This window comes from Bufo bufo, chromosome 3 (assembly GCF_905171765.1).
Source record: "Bufo bufo chromosome 3, aBufBuf1.1, whole genome shotgun sequence".
Taxonomy (NCBI): domain Eukaryota; kingdom Metazoa; phylum Chordata; class Amphibia; order Anura; family Bufonidae; genus Bufo; species Bufo bufo.
This window is the reverse complement of record NC_053391.1, coordinates 576,508,711-576,526,371: the sequence shown is the minus strand read 5'-3', so window position 1 is coordinate 576,526,371 and position 17,661 is coordinate 576,508,711. Positions and strand designations below refer to the sequence as shown.

The 17,661-nt window shown below is 41.4% G+C and overlaps 1 protein-coding gene across 1 annotated transcript in view; it reads right to left on the bottom strand.

Annotated features, from left to right (window-relative positions):
• The window catches only part of LOC120996058 (zinc finger E-box-binding homeobox 1-like), a 149,429-nt gene extending 132,585 nt beyond the window's left edge, over positions 1 to 16,844 (bottom strand). The window contains exon 1 of the mRNA XM_040425732.1: positions 16,739 to 16,844. Coding sequence (XP_040281666.1) covers positions 16,739 to 16,826 — 88 coding nt within the window. The 5' untranslated portion in view covers positions 16,827 to 16,844. The remainder of the gene's footprint in view (positions 1 to 16,738) is intronic.
• Between the last annotated feature and the right edge of the window lie 817 nt (positions 16,845 to 17,661).

Below are 17,661 nucleotides of genomic sequence, written 5' to 3'. Positions count from 1 at the left end.
AGCCATCAGAAATGGGTCAGAACCAGACGGGCAATGCAGTACCAGAACGGGAGACGGAGAGTGGTCAGAAGACAAGCTGAGGTCAGAAACACAGGATATCAATAAGTGAAAGAGGAACAAGGAACCTAGCTAGTGAGCCAAACAAGACTATCACTGGCAATGGTGTATGGCCGGGAAGAGATTTAAATAGAGCGTCTAGTCCCTGGATCAGAACCTGATAGGTCCATGACTTGGCGCTCCATTAGGCTACATTCACACGTATTTTGTTTCCATGTACATTCCATTTTTTTTGCTAATAGGATACGGACCCATTCATTTCAATGGGTCCACAAAAAATGCGGACAGCACACCGTGTGCTATCCGCATCCGTATGTCCATTCCGTAGCCCCGCAAAAAAGATAGAACATGTCTTATTCTTGTCTGTTTTGCTGACAAGAATAGGCATTGTTATAATGGATCCGCAAAAAATGGATGCCATACGGAGCATCATCCGTTTTTTAGGGGGGATCCGCAATTTGCGGACTGCAAAGCACATACGGTCGTGCGAATGTAGCTTTAGTCAGAAACACTAGTACACAGTAATAGAGCAGCAGAGCTAATCAGCCCACTACTAATCTCTGCCTGCTGCAGGGAGAAAAAGAGTTTTGCATGTTACTAAGGATGCGCTCGCGTCACAGTGGTAACTGCGTAATCTTTATCGGCTGGGTGCTGTAGTCTGGTATTGATTGATTCTGGAAAAAGATGCAATGAAATAGATATAACTAAAATTTACACTGAAGGATATTGTTCTAAGTATTCAAATACCTTGAGTCAGTTCGGTAACCTGCAGCCTCCTCAAACTTTTTCCAGTAGATTGTTTCAGTCCACCCACTCAAACCCATGACAGAATCCATTCTTACTAATCATTTGTTATGAGGTGGATGAGGAGTGTAGAAAATATGTAACACAGGGTTATTACCAATATTCCCAAGAGTGCTGAGTAGCTTGTTCTACAAGAGGGTGTAGACTGGGTCAAGGATCAGGAATTATTTTCAGATATAAAAAGAAAAAAAATCTAAATTCTGATTTAGCACAGTTAAATCATATTTGGATTTTGTTGATTGGTTTCTGTGGGAACTTCTTTAATGTATTTTCAAAGTGCTTATCTTAAAGGGGTTGTCCAATATTTCTACCTTTTTTTTAAATTTCTTCCCTTCTCCGTGTGGTACCTGTGAAGAAATCTATACTTACCTTCTCCGCAGTACTTTATTCTGGATCCATGGCTCCTTGGCTGTTTTTACTGTACTTCTGGTAACTATGCCATTTTCTACATGGATGGGGTCATGTGCGCGGGTTCAACCTAGGACTAGCCTCAGTGGTGACGTGTCTGCAAGTTGCTTGGTCACTGCTAAGGATAGTCATTGACTGTAGAGGAGCATGTGACCCTATCCGTGTAAGAAGTTGAGGCAGCCAGAAGTGCATTGAGGACAGCCTGGGAGTCAAGTTGCTGGAATGGAGCAACAGGGAGCAGGTAAGTATCTCTTCACACGTACCACTGGGGGTAGGGAAGGAATAAAAAAAAAATCCTGGGCAACTCTTTTTATCATTCAATTAATGTAAAATAAAATTTTACCAAAATTGCAATCATTTTCAAATACAAATATTCTACTGCCTTGCGTGTACAGCTCTTGCAATCCTATGTATCTTCATGGCTACAGACTCCAAACCATGTGCAGTCTGATCCCACAGGCATGCTCCTTTCTATCTGTTTCCTACTTCTTGGTTACCAACTGTATGTATGTAAGGAAGAAGTAACAGGGGACAGATGGAAGAAAATATGAGTGAAAAATCAGACTACTCAGGGCTTGTAACCATGGAGACATATAGGTCCACATATGAGCTGTGGGTGCAACACACTACGATATTTTGAAATAAAACTAGAGATAAGTGCAAGATTAAAGGAATTTCTGGACTGTCCGACTGCCTAAACCATTTTCAATGACCCTAGGGCCATTATCCCACTGCCTCATTTGCTAAAAGTTGTTCCTTTAGAGGGAAGAGTCCTGACTAAGTTTTCACCTCCAGTAGAAGAGGGGATGATCCCAACTAATACTAGGCCCCCTCTTGCCCTGGGCCCCATAGCAGTCGCATGATCTGCCGCTATGGTAGTTACGCCCCTGTGTCTATCTATTTACAGTTGCAAGAAAAAGTATGTGAACCCTTTGGCATGATATGGATTTCTGCACAAATTGGTCATAAAATGTGATCTGATCTTCATCTAAGTCACAACAATAGACAATCACAGTCTGCTTAAACTAATAACACACAAATAATTAAATGTTACCATGTTTTTATTGAACACACCATGTAAACATTCACAGTGCAGGTGGAAAAAGTATGTGAACCCTTGCATTTAATAACTGGTTGAACCTCCTTTGGCAGCAATAACTTCAACCAAACGTTTCCTGTAGTTGCAGATCAGACGTGCACAACGGTCAGGAGTAATTCTTGACCATTCCTCTTTACAGAACTGTTTCAGTTCAGCAATATTCTTGGGATGTCTGGTGTGAATCACTTTCTTAAGGTCATGCCACAGCATCTCAATTGGTTTGAGGTCAGGACTCTGACTGGGCCACTCCAGAAGGTATATTTTTTTCTGTTTAAGCCATTCTGTTGTTGATTTACTTCTATGCTTTGGGTCGTTGTCCTGTTGCAACACCCATCTTCTGTTGAGCTTCAGCTGGTGGACAGATGGCCTTAAGTTCTCCTGCAAAATGTCTTGATAAACTTGGGAATTCATTTTTCCTTCGATGATAGCAATCCGTCCAGACCCTGACGCAGCAAAGCAGCCCCAAACCATGATGCCCCCACCCCCATACTTCACAGTTGGGATGAGGTTTTGATGTTGGTGTGCTGTGCCTCTTTTTCTCCACACATAGTGTTGTGTGTTTCTTCCAAACAACTCAACTTTGGTTTCATCTGTCCACAGAATATTTTGCCAGTACTGCTGTGGAACATCCACGTGCTCTTGTGCAAACTGTAAACGTGCAGCAATGTTTTTTTTGGACAGCAGTGGCTTCCTCTGTGGTATCCTCCCATGAAATCTATTCTTGTTTAGTGTTTTATGTATCGTAGATTCGCTAACAGGGATGTTAGCATATGCCAGAAACTTTTGTAAGTCTTTACCTGACACTCTAGGATTCTTCTTCACCTCATTGAGCAGTCTGCGCTGTGCTCTTGCAGTCATCTTTCCAGGACGGCCACTCCTAGGGAGAGTAGCAGCAGTGCTGAACTTTCTGCATTTATAGACAATTTGTCTTACCGTGGACTGATGAACAGCAAGGCTTTTGGAGATACTTTTATAACCCTTTCCAGCTTTATGAAAGTCAACAATTCTTAATCGTAGGTCTTCTGAGAGCTCTTTTGCGCAAGGCATCATTGACATCAGACAATGCTTCTTGTGAAAAGCAAACCCAGAACTGGTGTGTGTTTTTTTATAGGACAGGGCAGCTGTAACCAACATCTCCAATCTCATCTCATTGATTGGACTCCAGTTGGCTGACACCTCACTCCAATTAGCTCTTGGCGATGTCATTAGTCTAGGGGTTCACATACTTTTTCCACCTGCACTGTGAATGTTTACATGGTGTGTTCAATAAAAACATGGTAACATTTAATTCTTTGTGTGTTATTAGTTTAAACAGACTGTGATTGTCTATTGTTGTGACTTAGATGAAGATCAGATCACATTTTTTGACCAATTTGTGCAGACATCCATATCATTCCAAAGGATTCACATACTGTTTCTTGCAACTGTATCTATCTATCTATGTCTGTCTATCCAAGGAAAATAAAGGAGATCCACAGCACTCCAAAATGATGATAAAGTATAAAAACTTTATTCAACCACCTCCCGTTCGCACGTTGACTATAAACGTCCGGGAGTTGGTTCTCTATTTCTGAATGGACGTTCCAGAACGTCCGTTCAGAAACTGCAGCTGTTCCATCTAATCGTGCAGCTGCTGATCGGGTTGCCCGCTGTCAGTGACAGCAGGGCAACCTAGAGAGAAGGCAGGGACAGTGCCCAGGTGTCCCTGCCTTTTGGATCGCTGCATACACAGCGTTCACTGAGCGCTGTGTATGCAGAGCAGGAAGCCCTATGCGCTTCCTGTTCCGGCCCGGCGGTCATGTGATCGCTGGGACCGGAGAGTGCAGGAGCTGTGTGAGGCCTTTTAGAGACCTCGATCAGCCCTGCACTGAGGCTGTACAGCACTGTATTGCGCTGTACAGCCTCTCTGGAGGGGGGGGGGGGGGGTGTATTTCTCCTGTAACTGGGGCTACTATGTCAGCCCCAGTTACAGGAGAAATCAAAAGTGAAAAAAAAGAGAAAAAGTGAAATAAATGTCCCCCAGAGTTCTTGTATGACCTTATGGGGGACAAAAAGTGTAAAATAAAAAAAAAAAAGTGTTAAAAAAATAAAATAAAAAAAAAGGTTTCACATGTAAAAAAAAAAATTCCCCAAGTAAGGAATAAAAAAAAAAGTTAAAAATAGAAAAAATAAAATAAAATAGACATATTTGGTATTGCCGCGTTCGTGATGGTCAGCTCTATAAATATATCACATAATCGACCCAGTCCAATAAACACCATAAAAAATAAATAAAAATAACTGTCAAAAAAAGCCATTTTTGTCACCTTACATCACAAAAAGGGCAACACCAAATGATCAAAAAGGCGTATGTCCCACAAAATGGTACCAATAAAACCGTCACCTTATCCCGCAAAAAATGAGCCCCTACATAAGAAAATCTCTCAAAAAATAAAAAAAACTATAGCTCTCAGAACATGGACACATTAAAACAATTTTTTTGTTTCAAAAATGCTCTTATTGTGTTAAAGTGAAATAAATAAGAAAAAGTATACATATTAGGTATCGCCACGTCCGTAACAATCTGCTCTATAAAAATGTCACTTGACCGAACCCCTCAGGTGAACGCTGTAAAAATAAATAAATAAAAACTGTGCTAAAACAACCAATTTTTTGGTCACCTTGCCCCATAAAGTGTTATAATAAGTGATCAAAAAATCATATGTACCCAAAAATAGTACCAATAAAACTGGCACCTTATCCCCTAGTTTACAAAATGGGATCACTTCTTGGGAGTTTCTACTGTAAGGGTGAGTCAGGGGGGCTTCAAATAGGGCATGGCATCTAAAAACCATGTGGAGTTCCTTTTCTTCTGCGTCCTGCCGTGTGCCCATACAGCAGTTTATAACCACATGTGGGGTGTTTCTGTAAACCTCATAATCTGGGTGATAAATATTGAGTTTTATTTGGCTGTTAACCATCGATGTGTTAAAGATTTTTTTTTATTAAAATGGAAAATCTGCCAAAAAAGTGAAATTTAAAAATGTGATCTCCGTTTTCCTTTAATTCTTGTGGAACGCCTAAAGGGTTAACAAAAATTGTAAAATCGGTTTTAGGTAACTTGAGGGGTGTAGTTTCTACAATGGGGTCATTTATGGGGGTATCCACTATGTAGGCCCCACAAAGTGACTTCAGACCTGAACTGGTCCTTAAAAAGTGGGTTTTGGCAATTTTCTTAAAAATTTGAAGAATTACTTCTAAACTTCTAAGCCTTCTAACGTCCTAAAAAAATTAAATTACACTTCCAAAATGATGCCAACATAAAGTAGACATTGGGGAATGTTAAGTAATAAATATTTTATGAGGTATCACTTTCTGCTTTAAAAGCTGAGAAATTGAAATTTCTAAAATTGCACATTTGTCAAAATTTTTGGTAAATTTGGGATTTTTTCAAAAATAAAGGTGAAATATATGGTGAAATATATTGACTCAAATTTATGACTATCATAAAGTACAATGTGTCACGAGAAAACAATCTCTGAATGACTTGGATAAGTAAAGGCGTTCCAAAGTCATTGCCACATAAAGTGAGATATGTCAGATTTGCAAAATTAGACCTGGTCAGGAAGGGGGCAAATGGCCCAGATGGGAAGTGGTTAAGCCTGATAAAGGTCATGTGATAGGACGTTGTTTCTGTACATCAGGATCTGTGTATGCTGGCACCCATCTTTATTTTTTGGAGGAATTTGTGCTATCTATCTATCTATCTATCTATCTATCTATCTATCTATCTATCTATCTATCTATCTATCTATCTATTATCTATTGCATATCTGTATCTCTTTCTCTCTATCTGTCTATCTCTGTCTGTCTGTTTGTATCTACTTGCATGTTGCATGGAAGAATAGAGTATTTCATGACCAGTAGGATACTAGGAAGCCAAAAAAATTTGATATGTGTTTTCTTCTATTTGTCAGGAACAAATAGAAGAAATGAATGATAGAGTTATTACTTTTATATATACAGTACTCAATACTGCATGGGACATTCTTTGATGGAAAAGCTTGCTTCCTCATATATAAAGATGTTTTCATTATTATTAATCAAATATTTGTGCTCCTCTATAGTAACTGAAGGTGAGAAGAAATACACATTTGAACATGCTGGTGTGAATGAAGTGTAATGCTACTGTGGTGTAATCTGCTGTATATGTATCAGAGGATGAACATTTTCTGCAACCTTCTGTAGAAACATAAATGGCAGGTCTCTAATTTTTGCACTTAGCTGTATGCAAGCATCTTTTTTTTATGTCAATGGTAAATAATATGTTATGTTGAGGACGGGGAATCCCATGGAAGAAATTATTACAAGGAAGACCCCATTTTGACTGTGAAGTAAGTGGCGTGGGCTTTGTGAGTCACAGTACACCGGGGATCTTTCGTATTGAGGGGGAGGTAGTATATGCACTTTATACATAGAGATGTTGTAAGGTATGTCCGGTAATACTGACATTACAGTCGGGAAACGTTCAAACATTGTAATATATTAACCCTTTATATCAATCTCATGAGTTTAAGGCAAGAACGTCTAAAACCACCATATCTGTTTGGTGGAACACGATACAATATTTTTCATGGCCTAAACAACTTTGTATGAATAAGTGAAAATAACGTCAACTACATCGAACACACTGTAAACTCTCTGTACAGAGATTGGCATCGGTAACGTAGCCACCATTGGAGATCAAAATGTACATTCAAAATTAAATTATCAGTATAGTTTTGGAGTGTGTTAGTAAGCCAAAGTGCATGTAAAATATCATAAACATGGGGAGAACATACAAACTTCATACAGATGCTACCCTTGGATGAATTCACACCCTGGACCCAACAATCCTAAGCGCTAAGCCACAATAAATCTAGAGTGACATGGTCGTTCACTGCTAAAGGAGTTAATGTGATTTTTCTATACATTCTTTGATAACAAGAGCTGTATATGGGAGAAAGGGTTAATTTACCAGGCCCAGATTTAGTTGTTAGTAGTGGGCTGGTTCCACCCATCTGCTCTGGGAGCAGTGTAGGAGAATCAGTGAGAGGTAGCTGATGCTTGAGGAGCTGTATTCAGGTTGTGCAATATTGAAGTTGCAAGGAAGTTGCAAGGAGAAGCAGCAGACAGGGACACACTGTGAGCCAAAATCAACCAGAAAGTGACTCTAAGGCCCCTTTCACACGAGCGAGTTTTCCACGCGGATGCGTTGCGGGAGGTGAACGCATTGCATCCGCACGGAATCCTGACCCATTAATTTCTATGGGGCTGTACACATGAGCAGTGATTTTCACGCATCACTTGTACGTTGCGTGAAAATCGCAGCATGCTCCTCTTTGTGCGTTTTTCACGTAACGCGGGCGCCATAGAAATGAATGGGGTTGCCTGAAAATCGCAAGCATCCGCAAGCAAGTGCGGATGCGGTGCGATTTTCACTCATGGTTGCTAGGTGACAGTCTATTCACTGTATTATTTTCCCTTATAACATGGTTATAAGGGGAAATAATAGCATTCTGAATACAGAATGCTTAGTAGGTGATCAATTGAGGGTGAAAAAAATATAAAAAAATTAACTCACCTTCTCCTCTTGTTCGCGTAGTTCCCGGTCTCTTCTTTACTTCTTAAAAGATGAACTATCGGCTAGGACCTGTGGTGACGTCAGATCACATGCTCCAATCACATGGTCCATCACCACGGTGATGGACCATGTGATTGGAGCATGTGATCTGACGTCACCAAAGGTCCTTTAGCCCACAGCTCATCATTAAAGAAGTAAAGAAGAGACCGGGAACTACGCGAACAAGAGGAGAAGGTGAGTTAATTTTTTTATTTTTTTTTAACCCTCAATTGATCACCTACTAAGCATTCTGTTTTCAGAATGCTATTATTTCCCCTTATAACCATTTTATAAGGGAAAATAATAACATCTACACAACACCTAACCAAAGCCCGAACTTCTGTGACGCGAGTGCAAAACGCATTACAATGTTGCGTTTTGCATGGATGGTGATGCATGGATGGTGATGGATCATGTGATGGACCTTGTGATGAGCGCAGTGACATCACCAAAGGTCTTTTTCCTCCCAGGTCTTCAAAGAAGAAGACAGAAGAGAAGCCGGGTTGCGCCAACAAGTGGATGAGGTGAGTTAAATAATTATTATTTTTTTTAACCCCTCCATCCCTATTTTACTAAGCATTCTGTATTAAGAATGCTATTATTTTTCCTTATAACCATGTTATAAGGGAAAATAATAAAGATCGGGTCCCCATCCCGATCATCTCCTAGCAACCATGCGAGAAAATCGCACCGCATCCGCACTTGCTTGCAGATGCTTGCGATTTTCACGCAGCCCCATTCACTTCTATGGGGCCTGCGTTGCGTGAAAAACGCACAATGTAGAGCATGCTGTGATTTTCACGCAACGCACAAGTGATGCGTGAAAATCACTGCTCATGTGCACAGCCCCATAAAAATGAATGGGTCCGGATTCAGTGTGGGTGCAATGCATTCACCTCACGCAATGCACCCGCGCGGAAAACTCACTTGTGTGAAAGAGGCCTAAAGCCTCTTTCACACGAGCGAGTTTTCCGTCTGGGTGGGATGAACACATCCGGACTGAACACATCATTTCTTTGTTCAGGAAAAATCGCAGCATGTTCTATAGCCTGCATTTTTCACACAGCTTTGGTTCCATAGACGTGAATGGGGCTTGTGTGAAAAACGGATTGCATCTGGATACAATCCGGATGCAATTAATTTTTCACTGATTGTTGCTAGTAGATGTATATTGTTATTCTTCTGGGGGTTTTTCACGCACGTGAAAAACACATCAAAAACTGATTGCACCCGCGCGGAATAAACTAAAACACTGAACGCAAATGTACACAAAACTGACTGAACAGTTTTTTCCTGAACAGATCCTGACACAATCCGTATCGCTCATGTGAAAGAGACCTTAGAGAAGCCAGCTTCTAAGGTAAAGAAGCATTGAACTATACAGACGGTTGAGGGCCATTTTAAGGGACAGTGCATGGACAAAAAGTCAGTGAATGTAATGCATGCATGTTGGAGATGGATTTCACTGCATTACACTGGTGATAAGCTTCAGGTACCCTGTCATACTTCTGAGACAGACTGGCCATCTGTTAAAATACTACACCCTGTACTGTACTATATTGAGAGTGAGAAATTATTGTGAGAGAGAATTTGCACCCCTTTGCCAAATTGGGATGTTTGATTGGATTTACTGGAAGATACTTAGGGTATGTCCTATAATCCCATATACAACCTTGGGAAAACTACGTACGAAACTTGTAAAGACAGCCTACTTTTGGAATTGCCTGTTTGTGCCAACTGCCCAAGTTCCTTTGGTAAAGTACATTGGACTTGTTACCCTAAAACTGGTCTCATCAATTCTTAGCACTGCCAACTCGCCATGCCACATCATTGGCCCATTTCCCAGTACTTTAAGGGAGCCTTGCCTTGCACTTCAAAACCCACTGACAGCAAGGGCACCCCACCTACCATCAGGCAGGAGACCCCAAACCGGGGTCTACACCGAGGGGAAGAAAGAGTGCGCCCCTCTTTTCACTGCAATGCCCAGGGAGCACCAGAGGGAGGACAGCCACTGTGAGTACTACTACCAACAACATCCAAGCCTTCACTACCACTGCCATGCTCTAACTCTTCCCTCCTAGGCTCGCTGCAAATGAATTTTAGTTACTGACATCGGGTAAAAATGACCTTAGGAGCAATTTTCCATAATACAAATGATTTTCCATGAAAAACTTGGTTTGTTTTGTGTGAAATATTTTTATATATTTTTCTTCTTCTGATTTTGTGAACTTAATTAGAATCCTCATAGTATCATGGCCAAATGTTTAGAGGGTTAGGCTTCCCCCCCCTAGGGGGCCTACCGTGCACCCAGATTTTAATGTGATAACAGTGCCTAAAACATATAAAGGACCAATCAGTTCCAGCGGAAAACTATATAAAGCTGACAGATGAGCAGATCACTTCCTTTTGGGGTTTTGGAGTCATTTATATCAAATAAGATAACTGATTAGCTCTTACTGTGCTCAGTAGTGCCCAAACATAACTGCGTAGATTATGACAATTAGAGATTGTATAATATGTTTTGCAAGGGATGGTTTTTGGACTGTTTCAGAGTTTATGACCCTATTGACTTGAGCATACAGTATGTTAGTATTTCAGTATAATTGGATATAAAGCCATTACAGGGCATTAAAAGCAGCTACAGTATAATGTACTATAATGTACTCGTACAATGTACATTACACATTACATTCTGACTGTATGACTCTCAAAATGTTTCGTTTTTTTTATTTTATATAAAATTTTGACAGTGGAGCATTAAATGTGCAGAATATAAATGGACTTTAAAGTTTGACGTCAAACAGAGGAGGTGGCTATATGTAATGTAGTAGTTAGAAAATTGTAACCTCTGAACATCCCTAATGAGAATCTGATAAAACAAATAGAGGCCGCATAAATATTACTTGATTATATTGATGGCCTATCAATTGCAGGCTTTTCCCTTTCACTTGAAGGAGAAGAAGCAGCAATATCCTCCACCCACGATACAAAGCAGACGGTGTGCAGGTCAATGGATCCATCTTAGCAATGAAGCTGCCAGTGACCCCTTCAAACAGTTTATTGGTAGATGTGCTTAGTCAGACCCCCACCGATCTGAAATTGATGGCCTATCCTGAGGATAGTCCATCTACAGGTGAAACTCGAAAAAATTAGAATATTGTGCAAAGTTCATTTATTTCAGTAATGCAACTTAAAAGGTGAAACTAACATATGAGATAGACTCATTACATGCAAAGTGAGATACTTCAAGCCGTTATTTGTTATAATTTGGATGATTATGGCTTACAGCTTATGAAACCCCAAAGTCACAATCTCAGGTACCCTTTGTTTAGGGGGTATGGATTAATTAGCTGACTAGAGTGTGACACTTTGAGCCTAGAATATTGAACCTAATTTTAAACTGCATTAATGCAAATCCTTTTAATTTGCATTACTGAAATAAATGGACTTTTGCACGACATTCAAATTTTTCGAGTTTCACCTGTATATCCAGAACCTGGAAACCCTCTGGCATACATTTTAGGTTGTGTTCATAATTGTGTTTTTCATTTGAATTGTTCTGCTGTGTTACATGAGCAGAAGAATGAAGGTAGTGCTGGATCCTTTGCATGATGGATAGCAACTGTGCCCGATACTACCATTGACTATAATGGTGTCTGTTATTTTATGGGACAAAATAGCACAACCTGCTGCGCTATTTTGTCCAGTATTTTGATTGATTTGATTAGATTCTGCTCCGTAGTTACCTAACAGAACCACCAACACAATTATGAACCTAGTCTTAGAAAGCTGTCGGGTGACAGGTAATTTTTCTATAAATATGCACTCATGTATGTTTATTTCAGTGCGGACAGGGGAATAAGCTGATGTCAACTACTATGGAAGAAAAGGATGGGGCATGCTGAAATCTAACATTAAAAGACCATTGTTTCCCTCTAATATGGGGGAAAAGTCAGGAGACCCCCAAATCCATTCCTGGTGGGTTTGTCCAGTTTTAGGCTAGTTTCACACTAGCGGCAGAGGAGTCCGGCAGGCTGTTCCGGCGGGTGAACAGCCTGTCGGATCCGTCCTGCCGCTAGTTCACATGTGCCCCTGGACTGCCGCTCCGTCCCCATTGACTATAATGGGTGTGAGGCGGAGTTCCGGTGGCAGCACGGCAGCGCACAGCGAGAGTCAGCTGGACTAAAAGTACTGCATGTCATAGTTTTTGTCTGGCTGCCTCTCGTCGTGCGCTGTCGTGCTGCCGCCGGAACTCCGCCCCCGCCCCCATTATAGTCGATGGGGATGGATCGGCAGTCTGGGGGCACATGTGAACTAGCAGCAGGACGGATCCGGCAGGCTGTTCACCCACCGGAACAGCCTGCCGGACTCCCCTGCCCCTAATGTAAAAGTACCCAAGACATAATTTGTGACTTAAAACCACACCACAACTACACAAAAAAGGGAAAAAGGAAAAAAAATTATAAAAAATGCAAAAGAACCCAATGGATAAAATTCTTTCAACAATCAATATTGGTGTAATAATATTACTGGAGTGTAATAATATTACAGGCTATAGCTACTAGAGAGGGGTCGTTGATCCAGGGAGTTATTCTGATTCCCTGATTGGAGTCGGGAAGGAATTTTTTATTTCCCTAAAGTGGGGAAAATTGGCTTCTACCTCACAGTTTTTTTTTTGCCTTCCTCTGGATCAACTTGCAGGATGACAGGCCGAACGGGATTATGTACTATGTTATGTACTATGTTATGTATGACATATATATATATACACTGCTCAAAAAAATAAAGGGAAGACTTAAACAACACAATGTAACTCCAAGTCAATCACACTTCTGTGAAATAAAACTGTCCACTTAGGAAGCAACACTGAGTGACAATCAATTTCACATGCTGTTGTACAAATGGGATAGACAACAGGTGGAAATTATAGGCAATTAGCAAGACACCCCCAATAAAGGAGTGGTTCTGCAGGTGGTGACAACAGACCATTTCTCAGTTCCTATGCTTCCTGGCTGATGTTTTGGTCACTTTTGAATGCTGGCGGTGCTTTCACTCTAGTGGTAGCATGAGACAGAGTCTACAACCCACACAAGTGGCTCAGGTAGTGCAGCTTATCCAGGATGGCACATCAATGCGAGCTGTGGCAAGAAGGTTTGCTGTGTCTGTCAGCGTAGTGTCCAGAGCATGGAGGCGCTACCAGGAGACAGGCCAGTACATCAGGAGACGTGGAGGAGGCCGTAGGAGGGCAACAACCCAGCAGCAGGACCGCTACCTCCGCCTTTGTGCAAGGAGGAACAGGAGGAGCACTGCCAGAGCCCTGCAAAATGACCTCCAGCAGGCCACAAATGTGCATGTGTCTGCTCAAACGGTCAGAAACAGACTCCATGAGGGTGATATGAGGGCCCGACGTCCACAGGTGGGGGTTGTGCTTACAGCCCAACACCGTGCAGGACGTTTGGCATTTGCCAGAGAACACCAAGATTGGCAAATTCGCCACTGGCGCCCTGTGCTCTTCACAGATGAAAGCAGGTTCACACTGAGCACATGTGACAGAGTCTGGAGACGCCGTGGAGAACGTTCTGCTGCCTGCAACATCCTTCAGCATGACCCTTTTGGCATTGGGTCAGTAATGGTGTGGGGTGGCATTTCTTTGGAGGGCCGCACAGCCCTCCATGTGCTCACCAGAGGTAGCCTGACTGCCATTAGGTACCGAGATGAGATCCTCAGACCCCTTGTGAGACCATATGCTGGTGCGGTTGGCCCTGGGTTCCTCCTAATGCAAGACAATGCTAGACCTCATGTGGCTGGAGTGTGTCAGCAGTTCCTGCAAGACAAAGGCATTGATGCTATGGACTGGCCCGCCCGTTCCCCAGACCTGAATCCAATTGAGCACATCTGGGACATCATGTCTCGCTCTATCCACCAACGTCACGTTGCACCACAGACTGTCCAGGAGTTGGCAGATGCTTTAGTCCAGGTGTGGGAGGAGATCCCTCAGGAGACCGTCCGTCACCTCATCTGGAGCATGCACAGGCATTGTAGGGAGGTCATACATGAACGTGGAGGCCACACACACTACTGAGCCTCATTTTGACTTGTTTTAAGGACACTACATCAAAGTTGGATCAGCCTGTAGTGTGTTTTTCCACTTTAATTTTGAGTGTGACTCCAAATCCAGACCTCCATAGGTTGAAAAATTTGATTTCCATTTTTTAATTTTTGTGGGATTTTGTTGTCAGCACATTCAACTATGTAAAGAACAAAGTATTTCAGAAGAATATTTTATTAATTCAGATCTAGGATGTGTTATTTTTGTGTTGCCTTTATTTTTTTGAGCAGTGTATATATATATATATATATATATATATATTAGCATCTCTAAGACATCATACTGTCAATACAAATGGCGGGGTAGACGCTCAGCATGGCAACATTTGTTTAAATGAAAATTAGCATACTAATAAACGTAAGGAAAATAATTTTGTAGTAATAAGATGTAATCTAAACTCAGTGACAGATATTCACATATATTCACGCATATTAACACACTTGGCAGATTTATTGCAAAAAATTCTGCAACTGTTTCATATAGAAATAGGTTTGTAAAAATGCCTGCAGAAACAACCCCATTCACATGTACGAAATAAATTTTCAGATGCTGAAATTTGTGAGAGAAAGCAAACTTGGAGAGCTGTTTTAGGGGCCTCCACCACTTTAGGGTCTTGAGGGGGCATTAACTTTCCTCCATTTAGAAATCGTTCAAATCATCACAACTATTTATTACAATATAATACTGGCAATACATTTCCTATGGGGCTAAAGAGTCCAAGTAAAAAAAAAGCTGTACGTGTCTACTGGAATTAACGGCATATGGAGAAGCAGTAGTTTCCAGAAAAGTCTATGGGTTCTGTAATACGGGTCTGTACACCTCGGAAGTTGTGAATGCATCTGATGCACCTCCAAAGACATACAGATAGGGAACTTTGAGGGGACTGTGAGATCCATAGGGGACAGGAAGCAATCATAATGTCTGTAAAGCGCTGTGGAAAATGTCAGCGCTATATAAGTGAGTAAAATAAATAAAGAAATAATAAAATAAATGTATTTGCTCCAAAAATGCTTTAACATTTGGACTGCGAGGAGGGGCAATAGTACATTGTGTTTAAAATCTTGGGAATTTGCTTGCGGCCGGGTTTGGAATTGTCCTACACGGCCGAACCATATACTATACCGCACACTAGTGTAGGTCAATGTGAACACTGTTTCTGCTGCTCAATCAGAAGACTAAATATATTTGTACAGAGCTGCGGATTTTCTTTACTTGAAGGTGAAGCTGTCAGTAAATGGTCCATACTTGGGTAACCTACGATTTAGGGTCCATTCACACGTCCGTAGAAAAGGGTCCGCATCCGTTCCGCAATATCCGGAACGGGTGCGGACCCATTCATTCCCCATGGAGCAGAAATGGATGCGGAGAGCACACTTTGTGCTCTCCGCATCCGCATTTCCGGAGTGCGGCCCCGATCTTCCGGTCCGCAATTCTGGACAAAAATAGAACATGTCCTGTTCTTGTCCGCAAATTGCGGACAAGAATAAGCAGTTCTATGGGGGGTTCAGCAATACACCACGGACGTGTCAATGGACTCTTACTGTTGGTTATTTGACAGCCTTACCGAATAATATAATAAAAGACCTGATCTTAGTGTACCCAGGGAAACCCGTTCTAGTGTTGCAATATTAAAGTGATATGTTCCTGATGTGATAAAAGAAGCAAAAAGGTGAATGCTGCTTTCAACGAATCGTCTTCAACATATGGTTAATAACTTCACTGCATGGATATCTTGCCAGATGGCTACTGATTTGAATACAAGTGTCACTGACATACCTAAATACGATAGATATGCTGCAGTCAGTTATGCACACCACAATGCCTTTTACATGGACCTATACGTCACTGCATAGGCTGCCCTATGGGTATCATGGACTCTGCTGCTACAGTGTGTTGCCTCCAAAAAGTTTTATAAAGGGTTATCCAAGCTTAGAAAAACATGTCTGCTTTTTTCCAAAAACAGCACCGCACCTGTTCTTGTATTGTGTCCGTTGAATTGAATGGGGCTAAGCTGCAATACCAAACATGACCTTTGGACAGGGGTGGTGCTGTTTCTGGAAAGAATCAGCTATGCTTCTCTAATCCTGGATAACTCCTTTAATGAATAATACAGCACATGTTGGTGCCTGACACATTTTATTTTTTTCTTTTGGACGCTCATAAAAGCAGAAAAAAACTCCCAGGTACAGTATAGACCCAGCGGTGACATAAATCCAAGGCCCAGCAGCATTTAGTGTAGTGAAGCATATAGTCTCTTTTAATTATATAGTATATTATTAATGCTTAGTAGACTGTACAGAACTAAATATGTTCCTGAGAATAAAATAATATGAACTTCTCCATATACTTCATTTATTTTGCTTAACCACATATATCTACGGTAACATTGATGATAGATAAGAAGCTGCACACAAGAAATAAATGTGAAGCTCATGGCAGAAGAGGCAGTAACTGTTATTACTAGTATTTAGCATCTGGGTGTAGTAAGTCTGTGACTTATAACCCCCATCAGACAAAACTACAAGCTAATCGGCACTAAACAGCTGCTTCACTTTGCATACAGAGCAGAGCGTCCACAGTTTTGTGGTCAGTTATGTGGCAGACAGGTGTCACCGCTCACCTTGACTTCTCTTAGGCTGGGCTTGTTTTCTGCGCTTCTCCTTCAGGTCCTCGGACATGGTACATGCGTTTTGGACAGTATCACACATCCAATCTGAGCTGAAGGTTCTTCAGCTTTCTATTTCTGACTCTGACACACACACACATGCTAGGGAGTACCCCACAACTCCCTGTATGATGTCACACGTGGAGGGGCTGTCCTCCAGCAAACAAAAAGCCTAAAAATGAATCGCTGCCCAATACAGATGTTAACCCTTTTTTTTTTTTAAAGCTGAGTCCAACCATGTCCTAAGATAGCTTCCTTTATTACTAAGTCATACGTGCATGACTTGTCAGAAGAAATTACAGCTGGTTAACTACTGCTAATATCCGGTAAATTATCTGTACGTGGTGATATCAGCATTTCTTACTGTATATAGATGCGTTACCCCCCTTCTTCCTGTATATGCTAATACACATCATTCAATGGTTTATCAGTCAAGTGTGTGAGATGTCTGCAAAACCACAGGTACGTATAGGAGATAACTAGATTAACCAGCACGCAGGACACATGCTAACAGATGTCACAGAATCTCTTTCTCATAGGCACTGCTAACGCGAAATATGGACTGGTATAATGATAACTTTAATAATATCATGATATTAGCAGAAGGAATTTTCTAAAATGTTTTGCTAGCAGCGCATCATGCTTCTGTTCCACACATGACACCTAGTATCAGGTGTGGCACCAGTTCCTGTAAAGTGCCGACTGACCACTGCCCCTGCCAGGCAGAGAAACATTTCATGTAACATTATTATTAGAGATGAGCCAATTTCTCAAAAATTTGATTCGGCTCTAAAAGAAATGAAGGAGGCGGTGGGTAGTATGTCTAATAATAAGGTCCCGGGGAAAGATGGATTGCCAACGGAGATATATAAAACCTA